The 17,139-nt window shown below is 33.3% G+C and overlaps 1 protein-coding gene across 2 annotated transcripts in view; it reads right to left on the minus strand.

Moving 5' to 3' along the window:
- Positions 1-17,139, minus strand: part of LOC129223869 (uncharacterized) — a 187,240-nt gene that overhangs the window by 37,099 nt on the left and 133,002 nt on the right. The window contains exons 3-5 of one of the 2 annotated variants that reach the window (XM_054858235.1): positions 9,139-9,255; positions 8,619-8,786; positions 285-338 (exon numbers count right to left, since the gene is read on the minus strand). In XM_054858235.1, the coding sequence (XP_054714210.1) occupies positions 285-338; positions 8,619-8,786; positions 9,139-9,255 (339 nt within the window). Of the gene's footprint in view, positions 1-284; positions 339-8,618; positions 8,790-9,138; positions 9,256-17,139 lie in introns of both variants that reach the window. The other variant, XM_054858234.1, reaches the window with a different exon arrangement.

Consider the following 17,139-nt stretch of genomic DNA (forward strand, 5'->3'; position numbering starts at 1 on the left):
TCTTAACACTTAATCAATATTTTATTAATGAAGCCCGTGTTGAACGTATTTTCATTGCCATGTTTGTCTTGATTTTTATCACTTGATTTTTTTGATTGGTTTTGTTATTTAAGCCGTAGCAGTGTTTTCAAAAACTAATAAACGTTAGTTATTTATATCTTCACTTTAAGATTCTATCTTATATAAACTTCATTTTATCCTCTTTTTCACCAAAATTATACTAAACTGCTTAACGCTTCAGTTTTTAAATGTATTTAATACTGTTATGCTACTTAAGTACTCACCTTGAGGCCCAGGAGGACCTGGTGGACCTCGGGGACCAGGGGAACCAGGAATTCCTAGCAAAAAAAGGGAAGAAAATTAAATACATATTTAACAAACATTATATTGTGATTACAAATTAGCAGTTGCTTTTCGATTTGTATGTGAATAAAAAGAAGAGTAATCCTGGCGTTATTATTTCTTCGGCTGAGTCAACAAGGTGGGGGCAGTTTGGAAAAAACAGAACGTATTAATTTTGCTGAACATTTTTACGCTGACATGAATGTTTCTAGTCAATAAAATTTTTCAATGACAGTTTAGTAACACAGCAATCCTTCTCGTAGTGCACCCTGGTTAACAAGTTCCTTTTTGAGACTGCTGGATAACTGGATAATGTAGATATTTTCGCATTTTACGGGTAATCGTTTTTGCGTATAATACATACGTCGTACCTACAAATACTACTCCAAAACCAATCAAAAAGATTTGAAGTCTGTACAAAAATTATACAGGGTATCCGAGAAATCTTTGACACATTTCGAAAATTCGGTTAAAAAAATAAACGAGACAGAAAGTAAAATTAAATTACATTTATTACCTCACATAGTGAAGTTTTTTAAACGTATCAATGCACCTCGATGTGGGCCCCTTTCGTCGCACGAAGAATATCCATCCTATAATCAATTTCTGACCAAGTTAGTTGTAGCATTGATTCTGTAACTTGTGAGATTGCAGCAGTAATGCGATGTTTAAGATCTGAAATGGTTGTGCGCTTTGGTGGAATACACAGTGTCTTTGACGAGTCCCCAGAGAAAGAAAGCGAGGGCCACTGGATGGGACCATCTCGTCCGATCTACCTGTTTGGGAATTCTCGATTTGAAAAATTCCCGTACCCAATTTTGCATTGCAATTTTGCGGCCATTTTTGCATTAAAAGAACTTTACTATATGAGATAATGAATGTAATTTCATTTTACTTTCTATCTCGTTTATTTTTTTTTCACCGAATTTTTTAAATGTGTCAAAGAGTTCTCGTACACCCTGTACTATTTTGGTTGCAATATACTTGTAAGAACATGACGTTTGTAAAGTTGTCACTTTCAAACCATCCAAAATTCTTTTCAGAATGATTATATTGGACAACGGACTATTACGTTAAAATCAAAGTTTGAAATGTTTACGACCAACGAAAAATTTGTAGTCTCTGTTTCATCTACAGGGAAGTAAAAACAATAACATGAATAAGAGGTTCTTTTTAGATTTAACACAGTATAAAAATACATGAGTCGTGCTAAAAAAATGATTTTAAGCAACACAACTACTTTCAAAAGAGCGTAAGTAGCAATAAGTACGTTTTACAATTTCGAGTTCATTTCCCACTTCAACTACGATTTCAATTAAAATTCAGTTTCATATTACAATTAAAGAGATGAAAGAACTGGAAAATTAATTAAGTGGTAGTTAAATTACTCATCTTTTGAATAATAAAGGAACTGAACTACTTCAGATATTTCTTATCCCTTAATTTAATTACGGTAGATTTTTATTTTTAACTGAGTTCAAAGTAGCGTTTCATTAGGTGATACAAGTAGTACCATTTAATTAAACGACCTCTCTGAATGCAAATAAATACTTTTTCAAAGCATTCTGTTATTTTATCCGTGAAATTAGTTTTAAGTTGCTATATTGTCCTAAAAAACTCTTCATCTTATTCTTCCAATTCTTTTTTATCCAACTATGGAGTTAATACAATGAACTAAAAGTTTGAACACTAAGCGTAATTAAAGTGCTTTAAAAAAATTTTTAAAAGAAAGTAATTTATCATTTCATTTTTCGAAACGAGAATAATTGCTTTACTTTTTAAAAATACTTTTGAGCATTTCAAAGACAAAATAAATTATAATCATCTACTTCGCTATTTCTTAAGGAAGCAGAAATTATGTCTTATGAAATAATACATTTTTTAAAAAGTTAAAATTAACCAAGTTTTAAAAGAAAACTGCACCAAACGACTTGTCAAAACATACTCTTTTATTTTTTTAAACTTATGACAAAGTTCGTTTCTTCATATTTGCTAACAATTTTGTTTCCATATGTCCTTCCGCAATTTTTTACAGTCCTCTCATGTAATATCAGATATTGCGAAACCACTTTGTAAATTTCGGAAACCTTGTAAACTTTTTAAAGTATTTTCAGACTCAAATAAGATTTTAATTGTTCACTAAGTAATACAATTTTACATTTATGAGAAAAGGGAATTGATTGGACATTTTTTGATGAAAGTTACGTTTTTAATGCAAAGTAAAAGTGCACTTTATTATCTTTAAAAATGCCATAGTTAGAATGAAGCAATTTTGCATTATCAAAAAATATAGCTGAAAATAATAACAGTTGAAAACTGACACAACAAACTGACGTAGGATGTGCTGAAGTGGAAAAGAGATTTTGGTCGAAATACCTCTTTTTATTGTGTAGTTGTCATCGTTGACGAACTTTTGCTAGGATAGATAAGGTCAGCTTAGATTGCCAAGTCAGATTTAGTTATTAAAATATACATTTTTTTACAGATGGTTTGAAACAAATTAACATTAAATTTGTAGTGTATTACGGCGATAAACCAACTGCCACCCCCTTTCCCTCCTCAACTACAATACTGAAAAATTGTTTGAAATTAACAAATACTTTTCCAAAAAACGGGGAAGGCAGGACCGTTATTTTGAGCTTTTCCAGAGAGAGGGGCGAAGAATATATACCGTAAAGTGGGGCTATTTGAGCCTCCAGGGGCTATTTGAACCCATGAGAAAAAGAAAAAAGTTTAAAATCCGTCCTGGTCCTATATAACTCAATGTTTAGACCTAAAATTCTTTCTCCATGACTGGTAGCAGTACTAGGTAGGGACTGGAGCGTCAAACAAAGTTTATGCCATTCCCGCCTTTTTAAGCACTTTTATTATACTTGGTCTGATTGTCACGGAGAAATCTGAGGCCTGGTTTTGCTTATATCTCTACCACTAGACCACTTAGAGACTTCGGGATTTCACTAAATGATTTGCTTAATCTTAACACATTGACTGCGTCGTCGACAACCTATATATGGACTCCCTGCGCTAAGCTAATTATTTTTTTCAGCGTGTCCTTCTGTTTCAGCTGTGAAACTGTGTGAAAGGTCATTATCAGTAGATGCAGGTTGAAGGTCTACAAGAGCAGGCCTAGGCTTGATGAAATTAGTCTCTTCATTGTCGATCTCCCTGTCGCTCAAGTTGCAACTGTCTCTGTCACTGTCTTCATCGTCAACTAGTACGTCGTCCGATAACGTAACATACACTGCATCTTCGAGCGACATATACTTACGTTTGCTCATTTTACGGTTTTATTTACTCACAGACTACAGCAAAAAAAAAAAAAAAAAAAAAAAACCTCGCGCTGTTTCGTTTAATCGCGCGCACACCTGCTTGCATCAGAAAATGTTTTCACAGCAAACGTAGTAGTGGCGCCATTTTGTGTTCTCTTTTTGAACCTTGTCTAAATGTTCGTCTATGCGCGGCAGAACAGCCAGGAAAGCCAATGGAACCTGCTGAAAAAATATAGCAACGTGTTGGCGGGGGGACGAGTTATCTCGTCCCTAGCGCATACAGCATAATTCTGGAGGACGCGTTATCTCGTCCCTAGCAGTCAATGTGTTAAGGTACAACTTAGCGCTGAAAAATTAAAATTCTAAAATAAAATTATTATTTCAGTTAGGATGGAAAACAGCAAATTTCATGTAATTTCCCTACTAAATGTTTAAATATACAACCCATTGCTACACATTTTGTTGTCTTGCAAACTGTAATCTTAAAAGCAATCACAATGAAAATTTTGAATCAAGGCTTCTCTGAAACAAACATGAAATTTGCAAGCATAAATCCTAGAGAGGAACAAGGATTAAAGTTTAGTGCCAAATGCTTAAAGTTTTAGACACGTATAGCTTTTTTCCCTTTTAGCACCGAGCATTTATGTGACAAAATAAGGTGAAGTTTCGTGAGGGTAAAATTATTCTAGTTCTGAAATACATTTACACAAAAAAGAATGAAATAATAGATTTTTTGTTAAAAATACCAAGCACTTTTCATAATGCACTCAAAATTACAAAATAACTTTTCTGGGTCAGAAAGGACAATTTCATAATTTCTGTAGTTTTCGAAAATTCTAAGAAAATAACACCACAAACGAAGAAAAGTGCGGTTCATAGTCATTTGAAACCAAACTTTCCCAATAAGAAAAATATGTTTCAACACTCAAAGTTATGGTTGAAAGCTAGATAATGATAAGATATTCTCTTCATGACTTGAGTCGCACTTTTCTTCCTTTATGGCTTCATTTTCTTTGGAATTTTCGAAAACTATAGGAATTCTTAAATTGTCCTTTCTGACCCAGAAAAGTTATTTTGTCCTTTTGAGTACATTATGAAAAGTGCTTGGTATTTTTTAAATAATTCTATTATTCTGGTTGAGGTTATGATTGTGCAAGTTCCCTAAACAGTTGTGTTTTGTGCCTGCAAACTTTAACATGTAAGTTCATGGAAACATCTGATATCATTAAGGTCAAGATAGTTTTATGTTCGCATTGTGTTTCCTTATAAAATAACAGTGTCTTAAGTTTATAGCTATATAATTTACATAGTAACTAATATAAGTTAGTAAAAGTGCACTGGTTGCCTTGAAATGGGCCTACTTGAACCCAGCGTTCAACCAGCCCCAAACTACATTTCATACCTAAATTATGTTAAGTAAGGTTTGTAATCTTTTAAATTTAAGAGGTTAGTTACTATTTATGTGCGTTTTTTGCATATCTGGGGATAAAAAAAAAGTCCGAAAGTAAAAGAGAACCCGTTGAAGCAGGAAATAATGCGGATTATTAAGAAGAAAAATTACAATTTTGTCCAGGCTCAACTAATTTCGGAGAAATGTCTTAGAGAGTGACATGAGCCCATTTTGACTTAAATATATCAACTCTAAAAAGGAAATTAAAAGATTGTTCACAAAACAAGGCTGAGCATCCTGTAGTATTTAGTAGCTAGGAAGAACAAGTAATCAATAATATCAGAGGAAGAAAAATCCACCCAAGTCATTAAATTGAGGGGTTTTCATTCTTTCTAATGTTTAAATAATGAGCCTTTCAATCGGTTTTAACTGTAGTTAGATTATGTTTCTATTTGAGAAATTATGTTTGCCTTAAAAATTTGTTTTTATATATTCGTTGGTTTTATATTAATTTATATAAGTAATTTGCAATTTTTGTAAGTAGTTTGTTCACTAGAATGTACGTTTTGAGTATTTTTCAAAATCATTGGTCCTTCTTGATACCACCACTTGTTTTACAGCTTTTTTCTAATGATTTTGCTAAGTGAGACCTAGTAGCCACTGTGCGGGGCTACTTGAAACCAATTTTTAAGAATAAAAAAAAATAAATAAAGAGTTCAAATTGTTGTTTAAAAAAAGTTTTAGGTGGTAGCAGAACGTCTGAAAAGAGGTAAAAACAATGTTGACAGTTCACATAATGGGTTTAACAAAGCATTCAGTGTAAAACTCGCAAAAAGTATGAAATTTCGGGTCCAAGTAGCCCCACTTTACGGTACCGAAGTAATTTTCACCCGAAATTAAAAAGAAAAAAAAAACAAAACAGCAATACCACTCCCACTTACATACTAATATATTTGTTACCAACAGCCGGGGGGGGGGGAGAGGTAAATTACGCCCCCTAATGACAGGCCTGGGAGGAGGAAACATATTTACACCAGTTTGCTTTTTGGTAGAAACTACAAAATTTTAGAGCTTCTTACCAATTTTAAAATAGGCTTATAGCTAAATTAAATTAGCTTTTCTTTTCATTAAGAAAAAATGTGCTAAACTAGGGGCTAGTGTTTCCATATATTTTCCTCTTTTATTCATATAGTTTTTCTGATGAGAACCAGCGGTCGCAAAATTTGTTTGAATGGATATTTGCTGAATTTTCATTTCCTTTTTTATGAATAAAAAATTTCATTTAAAGTTTGAATAAATTAATAAACTAACTAAAGAAACTAAAATGTAATCTCTATATCTGATGATTTTTGCAAAATATTTTTTAGTTAAGTGAAACTTCGCTAAACCACTTGAAAAAATATTTGAAAAATAATATTTTAACTTTGACGGATGTTGTTGCTATGATTTAAAACTGGCTCATTTGGAACGAAGCACGCTTAAACGTTTACTTAATGGTTATTTTAGCTAAGCAATAAAAAATAACTAATTACGAATAAAAATGAATTCAGAATGGGCAAACATATACCATATCACATATATCATCACATAATAAAACAAATTTTATACGCTTAAAGAATAAAACTTAACTTCTTGATTGCTTCGTAGTTACCGTTTTTATACTCCGTTTTCAAGGAAGAAAAAATTCGTTTTCAAGCGTGTGCCAAATTTGAGTATCACTGGGGATTGCAATACCGAAACAAAAATTCAATACCGCTATTTGGTATTTTTAAAACGTGATTCCGGCATACCGGTATTTGAAATTTCTCCAAAAATGCTTGAAAACACTTTGTTTCGTTGCCACATTTCATAATTTTGTACAAAAATTGTAATCTTTATGAAAACTTATTGTAAACAAATATAAAATGAAGGAACAAATGTCATAATAAAAAATCAATAATAGTAAAAACATATTGCATTTCTTGAATTGCCTTTAAGCCTGGAACTCATTTTAGTGCTCAACTTTCCTGTAGTTTAAAATATTTTTTCTGATTTCATTTAGGTCTGTGGTAGTGTTAACAATGCGTGATTCACTTCTTTTAATTGTCTAGAAATCCTTCTTCTTTACTAGTCTAGAGTTCGATCATTTGCGTGTTATTTTTGAATAAATCCTGTTGTGTGTGTTTCTTTTATATTGTGAACATTATTATTATTATTATTATTATTATTATTATTATTATTATTATTATTTTGATATTATATCAAGTTGTAGTTTTTTTTTTCGGGGGATGATACTTTTTCAATATTAGCATCATTTTCTCTTGAGCTGGAGAGGTTTGTGTTTGCTTTTAAATAGCACTTTGGTTTGAAATTTAGGATTAACTTGACTAAATTTCTTCCTGTGGTTTTTTATGATTCGTTTTCGTATTCTTTTAAAAATTCCTTTGTATTATAATAATGTAACTATCTGAAAATATGTTTCAATTGTATATGCTTTACCTGTATGCAAATTTTCAAGGGACTACATAACTGCTAAATATTATCTTGCCAAAAATAAAGCCAAAGAGTGAGACAGAACAACAAACCAATACCGTTGACAACAAATAACCATTTGTTATGCTAACAAGAAAAAGGTTTTGTCAAAATTTTGTACAGTTCAGACAAATATTTTTTTAAAAAACGTTAAGTATTACTACAATTGATGTTTGGAATAAATTGTTCATAGGACAAATGCATTCAAAATTACACTCAAAATTAATTTCACAAACGGGAAAGGTAATGATCAGGAAAATGGAAAAAATATAAACATTGTGCACAAAAGCGCATAAAAATGCGATTTATCTCACCATCTAGTAATGAAATATAATTTTGCAATCTTTACGCTACTTTTGTTTAATGATTTTCTATAAGTTCGTACTTTTGAGGCCTAAAAATGTTTGCATCAATAAACTGATTTTGGTTCTGTATCATGGAAAAAGAAATGTACATTTGAAATATAAGTAGGTAGTTAATAAGTTAAGTAGAAAAAATTCTTTAATTCAAGCTATTTATTATTTTCAGCTAATATCGAAAATACCGGTATTTTAACTTAGCAATACCGGTATAACGAAATTGCAAAATTTCTCAAAATACCGGTATTCGATATACCGGTATACCATTGTTGCAATCCCTAAGTATCACTAAAAGCAATATATGCAGTATTTATATTTTTTTGCAAAAAATCCTTATTTCTTTAAAAAGAAAACAAGAGAACCTCTAAAATAAAGAAAAACCTTTTTTAAACTCAAAAAACGAATAACTTCATTTTTCAAATTTAATTTGAATTTCACATCTTAACTTAAAGGTGTTATTTAAATCATCGTTAAGATAAGAACAAGCATACTGATCTTCCATTCATGATTGGACAATGACAAATTTACATAAAACAGGAGCATTTTCACCAATACATGAAACACACCGTCAGCTCAGTCAGTGTATTTCATGCATTTCTGCCTTAGCCCTGGCTATAGAGCGGTAACTTATTGAAAACATTTTCATCAATGTTTGAGCTTAATTAGATCGCATTCGCCTTACTTCATTTTGAAAATGATATTTATGAAAACGTTTCTATATATATTTATTTTAGGAACAGGACTTGCCATTTGTGCCATTAATGCCTGATCTCCCTGGGGTACCTGGAATACCAGGAATGCCATCTCTTCCGGGTATACCATCGATGCCATCGCGTCCAGGAACGCCATCCAAGCCTGGTTCACCGGGTATTCCATCACGGCCATCTAATCCTGGAATTCCTGGCTTGCCGTACTCTCCTCATATTCGAAAGAAAAAAACAAAATAATGGATATCTAATCAGTAACCTAAAAATCTTTTTTATATTTTTTAAACCATATAATAATATTTACAGACTATATTATATGCAAATGCTTATGTGGGTATGCAGCTGCATATTTTAACATTTTTTGATGTTTATGCATATTGGATAAAAACAGTTGTTTTTGTAGAAATAACTGCATTATTTTTGTTTTCATTCGCTTAATTTTTTTTTAAATGTATGGTCAGTATGGAAAGTAGGGTTATGGGCTGTAGCAAAACGTATATTCAACAGCATTCAATAGTAAAGTTGAAATGTACAAAAGGATAAAAGATAAGTACAAATACCTTTCGGGCCGATGGGTCCCGGAATACCCGGATGTCCTTGCATGCCTCGGGGTCCCCCTTCTCCAGGTAAGCCTCTATCTCCTCTTTCACCTTTCTCTCCTTTGAAACCAGGTATGCCTGTAACAGAACGACAAAAATCATTTAAAATTGTGGATGGAGTTCATTTCAGATATTAAATCAAGAAATTTATTGTCAAAAAAATAAATAAATAAAAAAAAGTAATAATTTGAATTTTGACAACTGGAAATCAAATTATGTTTTTCGCAATCACAAGTGTGTGTAAGTAGGCGTCTGTGTACAGGCATGAGTGTGTGGGCATGTGTGTGTATGTGTGCAGGCATGAGTGTGTAGGTATGTGTGCGTATGTGTGTGTGTAGATGTGTGTATGTATGCGTGTGTGTGTAGGATATGGACGCAACCTGGAGACCCTGTTTTCTCTGGAGGTGCAGCATCGGGAGGGGCCGGTCGACGGTAGTGCTGTAGAGGGAGGCGGGATGAAAATAAAATCATAGGAACATCAAAACCGTCAAGGGAGAACAATAAGCAATGTGATTGCTCAAAAAAAAAACACTTTAAAACACATGAACTTTATCATTCTTCCTCTTTCTCCCATCTTTCCTTTTTTTTTCGTGTTCGGAAAAATGTAGATTCATCTCTGTTCCTATGCTCGGAGCATTTATTTTAACAGAAATATGCTTGCTTTTTGAATGAAAACGAAAAATAACGCTAAACTTTTCAGAACTAGTGGTTTTTAAGTTATGTCGTAATCTGGTTATCAAAAAAGGGAATAAACATTCAAAGTAACTTCAAATCTTGAAACTGTATGCTTAGATATATAGAGCAGAGAGTCTTAGAGTAAAGCGAAAAAAAAGAGATTCAGTAAGACAAAGGCATTTACTGAATACTGACGATGTCCGACGAATGATTGATTACGTGTTTTATGTAAGTTGACAAACAAATGTTTATAGCTTCAAACGGAACTGCAAGTAACATACTGGTGATATGAGCGGTTTAAAAAAAAACAGTCGTCATTTTTTTTTCTAAATTTTTCTTAGTATATAATGAAGTATAAATCAGTATCACCTAAAATTAGTATTTTTCAGTACCCTTGCAACACAAGCATTATTTCGCGTAAATTAATCACAGACGGAATTATTAATAGCTAATACTTTTTCAAAAATCAATATAAAGGTCAATGTAATAATATTTTTTAAAAAAATCAATGTCAGAAAATTTATATACACTGGTGTAAGAAATTAAGAGAATTTTCAGATTTGGTCAATTATTTTCAGAACCACTGGACCGATTTTAATGAAATTTGGCATTTGCATACATTGAAACAATACAAAACGAATAACCATCTAAAATTTAAAATACACAAGCTTGATCATAAATGACACTCGTTAGAGTAGGATGGTATGAAAGAGCAATTGCAAAACTAAAAAAAAGGGGAGTTAGTAGGGGGCTCGGCCCCTCTAACAGACATATAGGCCTCGCAGTGTGACTCCATACTTGAAATAAAGCAGTTTATGGGATCCTTAAGCAATTATTTCCACTCGTTCAACAACGCCGTTCTCAGGCTATGGATGGTCCCCGGAGGGGTGTTACGTGTTGTTATTGCCCTCCTGAAAGCGTGCCAGACATGTTCTACAGGATTGGAATCTAGAGATCTACTTTAGCAATCCATCGAGTGAATATCCTCCCCTTCCAGAAATTCGTCGACCGGAAGAGCTGTATGTGGTCTTGTGTTAACATCCATTAAAACTAACTCAGTGCTAACAGCGCCCCTCAAGAGGGGATTATAGGGCTCCTAGATCACATCCCTATATTTCGCAACTGTCACAGTCTCTCTCAAAGACGTGGAGGGATGTGCGGCCATCCAACATGATGCCTTCCCAGACCGTCAAACCTCCTCCTCCATAATGGTCGATCCCCCGGACATTGGAGGGTAAATAGCGAGTACCGTTTCAGCTTAAACGACTATTCTTGTCCTACGTTTACATGGATAGAAGCAGGAATCTGCTTCCGAATTTCCAATATCGGCGACCATTATGGCGGTGGTGGTTTGACGGTCAGGGCAGGCATCATGTTGGATGGCCGCACACCCCTTCATGCCTTTGAGAGAGACTATGACAATTTCGAGGTACAGGGATAAAGTCTTGGAGCTCTATGCTCACCTCTTGAGGGGCGATGTTAGCCCTGAGTTATTTTTAATGGATGTTAACACAAGGCCACATACAGCTCTTCTGGTCGACGAATTTCTGGAAGGGGTGGATATTTATTCGATGGATTGGCCAAGCAGATCTCTAGACTCCAATCCTATAGAACATGTCTGGGACGCTCTTGGGAGCGCAATAGCAACTCGCAACACCCCTCCGGGGACCATCCATAGCCTGAGAATGGCGTTGTTGAACGAGTGGAAATAATTGATGAACTGCTTTATTTCAAGTATGGAGTCACACTACGAGGCCTATATGTCTCTTAGAGGGGACCATCCGTCCTACTAACCCATTTTCTTGTTCAATTTTGCAACCGCTGTTTCATGCCATCCGACTCTAACGAATGTTATTTATGATCATGCATGTGTATTTTAAATTTTTGAGGGTTAATTGTTTTGTATTGTTTTAATGTATGCACATACCAAATTTCATTAAAATTAGACCAGTAGTTCTGGAGATAATTGACCAAATCTGAAATTCTCTTAATTTCTTACACCAGTGTAGTTATCATAATATTTTTATAATTATCAACATAATAATGTATATAAATATCAATATAATAATAATTGTATAAATTTCAGTACAATAATATTCATATATAAATATCAAAATATGAAACAAATGTGCAAAACAATAAGCGTATACATGTAGTTTTGAAAGACAGAACTAATAAACAATTTTTATAATGTAGTTGAGAAATCTCTTCAAAAGATGACACTTGTCATTTTAGGAAAAATTCAGAATTCAATAGACAAAAGTGCTCAAGAACTTCTGTATGCAGAAGAGAACTTCACAAAAAGCCGTCACAAAAACAAACCCATTTGGTAACTTTTGGAGCACTTCCTTTATAACGGAACAGATTCGTTATACATTTCAGATTTTTTTTTCATAATGGAACACACTTCGAAACATATTTTCGCACACAGTCAGGCAAATGAGACACTATTCCTGGCTTCATTCAATTCGGTACGCTTAAATTTGTTTCCAAGTTTTATTTTAACAAACATTATAAACATGGCACATTCGGTACACTTTTGAAAAACTCCCTTTATAAAGGAACATATTTGTAAACAAAACTCAGAGTGCTTTTCTGAGAACGGAGAACATTTTTAACATATTATAGCACACTAGTCAGGCAAATAACGTTTTCTTTGACATTTTAACTAGCACTTTTCTGAATTAAAGTGCTCCAAATGTATTTGTAACCTGTGTTCTGTGTTAGGAATTTTTAGTGTGTATTTGTCAGCATTATACGAAAAAAAAAGTATGTAGAAAGGTTTATGAAATCCACAATCAAGACGCAAAACACGCTACTTCACCATAGCAGAGATAGGAAATAAGCGGTGTTTAGCCCCAAAATGGCGGAAGTGTCGGTACGTAAGCTACAATCAAGGGTTTTAGGTTCAACTTCCAGTGTCTTCATAAATAACTTTTTTAATACTTTTTGATAAAAATTGCAAACACAGAGAATAAGTATTTACGAGAGAAATTGAGACCTTCAACAGACAAAATGTTTTATTATTTATACGTTGAAACCTAACTTCATCTTTCTTCTTTTCATCTATTTTTCCCAAGTTTAAAATTGATAGTGCACAGAAATCATCTTACGCGCTTGCAATTCTGTTATCTCTAGGGAGCCATTTATACTTATCTTCACTAAAAGCTATAATCCTGTTGAAATGATTGATTGTTGTCAAGATGACCACTTTTATCGATAATAAATGATCTTATCGAGATTAAACTCTCAATCAAATAACAATTAATCACTCTCGGGATTGTATTTTCTTTTCAGAATGATTACGTTAATTATGCGAAGTTCCAAACATTTACATTAAAGATGGCTTGTTGACGACATTTGGGTACTCCCGGGATATTCTTTGATTGCAAAAGGGGAAGTAGTGTTACCTAGTTGCCAAAAGATATATTTTCAAAGAGATGCATTGATCATTTTTAGAAAGATATTGCAATAAATAGATAATGATAGTGGTTCAGATCCCACTTTGAGATATACATTTCCGAGCGATGTATAAGGACATTTCGGGCTCAGAAAGACTAGCCAAAATAGTCGATTGTGTGAGTCACAACCAGACAAAGAATAATATTAACCAGAAGAAACAACGTAATTAATGCACAAATGATGCAAGAAGTGGCAGATATGTGTTTCTGGGCTTCAATAAACCCCCCTTTTCGAATTAAACGAGCTGATGTGGGCATCACATGACTTTCTTTTACTCCAATTTAATGTCATTTCCCTATTATTGGCAATTTTAATGTGATTCAGTAGTTTACTCTCTAAATATCAAAAAAGTGGCCAAATTGAAACCAAATTAAAAAGAAATCACCAAATTTGTCACCAAGTTGGCGACGAAACTTCGCGACAAAAAGACTGGCGATATATTGACAAGTTTCCGCCAAATTATAACGCCACTTGAGTTTGCATCGAAATTAATAATGATTTCTCCCTTTAAAAAGGGGGCAAAAGCTTCCTTTAGAAACACCTTAATGCAACCAAAAAGGGAGGTACACAACTAGACCCCACTAGGAGTCTACGTTCCAAATTTCAACTTTCTAGGACATACCGTTCGTGAGTTATGTGACGTACATACGCACATACGTACATACGGACGTCACGAGAAAACTCGTAATTAACTCGGGGATCGTCAAAATGGATATTTTGAGTGTTTGTACTTTAATACGCATATATCCACGTGTGGGCGGGTCGAAAAAAAACTCAACTTTCATTCGGGAGCGAGAAAGGATGGATATTAAGGTTGATTTTTGAGTGAAATTTTTTTTGCGAATACAATACTTTCTTTTTTGTAAAAGGAAGTAAAAAGTGTGAGCTTTAGGATGCAAGGATGTAAGATGAAGGCAACGAAAACAAATAATTGAGAGCTTGAATAGTAAAAATTGAAAAAGGCTTTCAGTGAAACCCCGAAATGCATGCCGCAATCCTTTCGGAATAGTAAGGCATGAATTACATTGCTTCTTATGGCTTCTTTATAGCTTAGACATGTTTATTAAGTTCCTACAGCATATTATGATCAACTAATAAACAGGCAGATTGAGGTTAATCCGTTAAAACGTTAGATTGTTGAAGTAATGTAAAACAAAACCCTAATCAATTTAAAAAACGAGCTGATGTGTGCATCACATGACTTCCTTTTACCCCAATTTCATGCCATTTCCGCATTACTGGCAATTTTAATGTGATTTAGTAGTTTACTGTCTAAATATCACCAACAGTGGCCAAATTAAAATCAGATATAAAAATATCGCCAAATTTGTCGCCAAGTTGTCGACAAAACTTGGCGACTAAATGACTGGCAATATATCGCCAAGTGTCCGCCATAGTTTAACACAACTTGAGTTTATATCGAAATTAACAATGATTTCCCCCCAAAATTTGGTAAAAGACCTCTTTAAAAACATCCAAATGCAACCAAAAGAAGAGGTGCACAATTAGACTCTACAAGGAGTCTACGTACCAAATTTCAACTTTCTAGGACATACCGTTTTTGAGTAACGCGTCATACATACGACATACATACGTCACGAGAAAACTCGTTGTAATTAACTCGGGAATCGTCAAAATGTATATTTCGCGTGTCTATACGTTCTTAGGCACTTATTCACGTGTGGTCGAATCGGAAAAAAAAAAACTACTGTTTATTCAGGAGTAAGTAAAATGGAAATTAAGGTCAATTTTTGTGTGAAAATTTTTTTGCGAATACAATACCTCCTTTTTTGTTAAAGGAAGTAAAAAATCAAAAAAATATATTTCTAGTATTATTTTTTTAAAGATGTATAAATGCAGTTCACAAAAAAAGATGCAAAAAATAAATTTAAAAAAAAGGTGCATAAGAGATATGTGTGCATTTATGCGCATATGAAAAGAGTTTCTAAGCATATGCCAATTCACCTCGCAATCCTATAAAAGTCATTGGTATTTTTTATGTTTCGTAAGAATATTTAGAGGGAGCATCGGAAAAACCTCCAATCAAAGAGTAGAAGAAAATTTTAAGTAATAAAAATTTTAAGTATAAAATGACAACTTTAAAGGGAAACTTTTTTTTAAAATATGTTTTGATAAAATAGCGTTTTAAATTACTAATATTGGACTAGATGAAATTAACGGTTACATAATAAAATGGATGAGTAAAGCATCAAACAAAGATTTCATCAAAAAGTGGCGATGATTTGGTTTTTCAGTCACCCTACAATTCTAATGTTTGTGGCTAAACTCAACTTTGAGCTCTGTTTGAAAGGACGATAAAAATCATTCTCCAAAAGTGAATTTCATATAAAAATCCGAGTATCACATAGAAGAAATTGGGAATGTTTGAAATAGAACCTCAAATTGTTTTATATTTAATATTAATTATTGGTATGGCATTATAAAACGAGCTGATGTGTGCATCACATGACTTCCTTTTACTCCAATTTAATGTCATTTTCTCAATATTTGCAGTTTTAATGTGATTCAATAGTTTACTCTCTAAATATCACCAACAACGGCCAAAATAAAACCAGATTTTTAAAAAAAATCGCCAAATTTGACGCCAACTTGGCGACAAAACTTGGCGACTAAAAGACTGGCGATATATCGCCGAGTGTCCGCCAAATTATAACACCACTTGAGTTTACATCAAAATTAACAATGATTTCCCCCCAAAAGGGGACAAAAGACCCCCTTTGCAGCATCCGAATAAAACCAAAAAAGGACGTGCACAACTAGACCCTACTAGGAGTCTCAGTACCAAATTTCAACTTTTTATGACATTCCGTTCTTGAGTTATGCGACATACATACACACATACGCACATACATACGTACATACAGACGTCACGAGAAAACTCGTTGTAATTAACTCGGGGATCGTCAAAATGGATATTTCGGGTGTCTGTACGTTCCTAGACATATGTCCACGTGTGGTCGGGCTGAAAAATAAACTCAACATTGATTTCGGGGTGAACAAATTGGAAATTAAGGCCGATTTTTGAGTGAAAATTTTTTTGCGATTACAATACTTCCTTTTTTGTAAAAGGAAGTAAAAATGAAAATTTTCATCTTTTGGCCAGAATCATCTGACTGTAAAGAAGCTGCCAATTGATTTCTAACCATTTAGAAACCTTTTACAATCTCCTGGTGCTGGCAACCATTCTGTCTTGTGGCATCATTATACCGATTATCGTCATCATTCATTTCGGTGAGAATTGCCAATATCTCCCAGGTAAGTTCCTTTAAATCTTCTTTAAAACTACAGCACCAGTGGTGGCGATTCGAGTCCCCCTCCCCCCACACACACTTTTTATGGTTCAATTTTTTCCACTTTTAGAACAAAAACTAGAAATTAAAAAAAAAAGAAAAGAAAAACAGAAGTGTCAAAACTTTCAGATTATAATTATGTGTTTTAAAAAATATTATTTAACAAAAGCAGTAATTTTTAGCTTATATATTCATTGTTTAGATATTAGTACATCTTACCTACCTACATTTTGTTTACCTCAAACAAGCCATACCTGCTTAATGAAATTATTACCAAGTGTTTGTGACTTCTCAAAATACTTTAGGGTAAATAATGTAAGCCTTATTTATGTCAAAGTGTTTCTCTGGAGAAAGTTATTGTGCACATCAAAATCTTAAGAAAAATGTGAGTAAAGCTGTTAAATTTGCATCAATTACCAATCTTAGGCTCTAAAAACCAGCCTTAGCAAAGTTTTGAATTTTCTTTCCTTTCCTTTTTTTTTTTTTTTTTGCTGCCACTAAAATTTCTACGGCT

Source organism: Uloborus diversus, chromosome 6 (assembly GCF_026930045.1).
Source record: "Uloborus diversus isolate 005 chromosome 6, Udiv.v.3.1, whole genome shotgun sequence".
NCBI lineage: Eukaryota > Metazoa > Arthropoda > Arachnida > Araneae > Uloboridae > Uloborus > Uloborus diversus.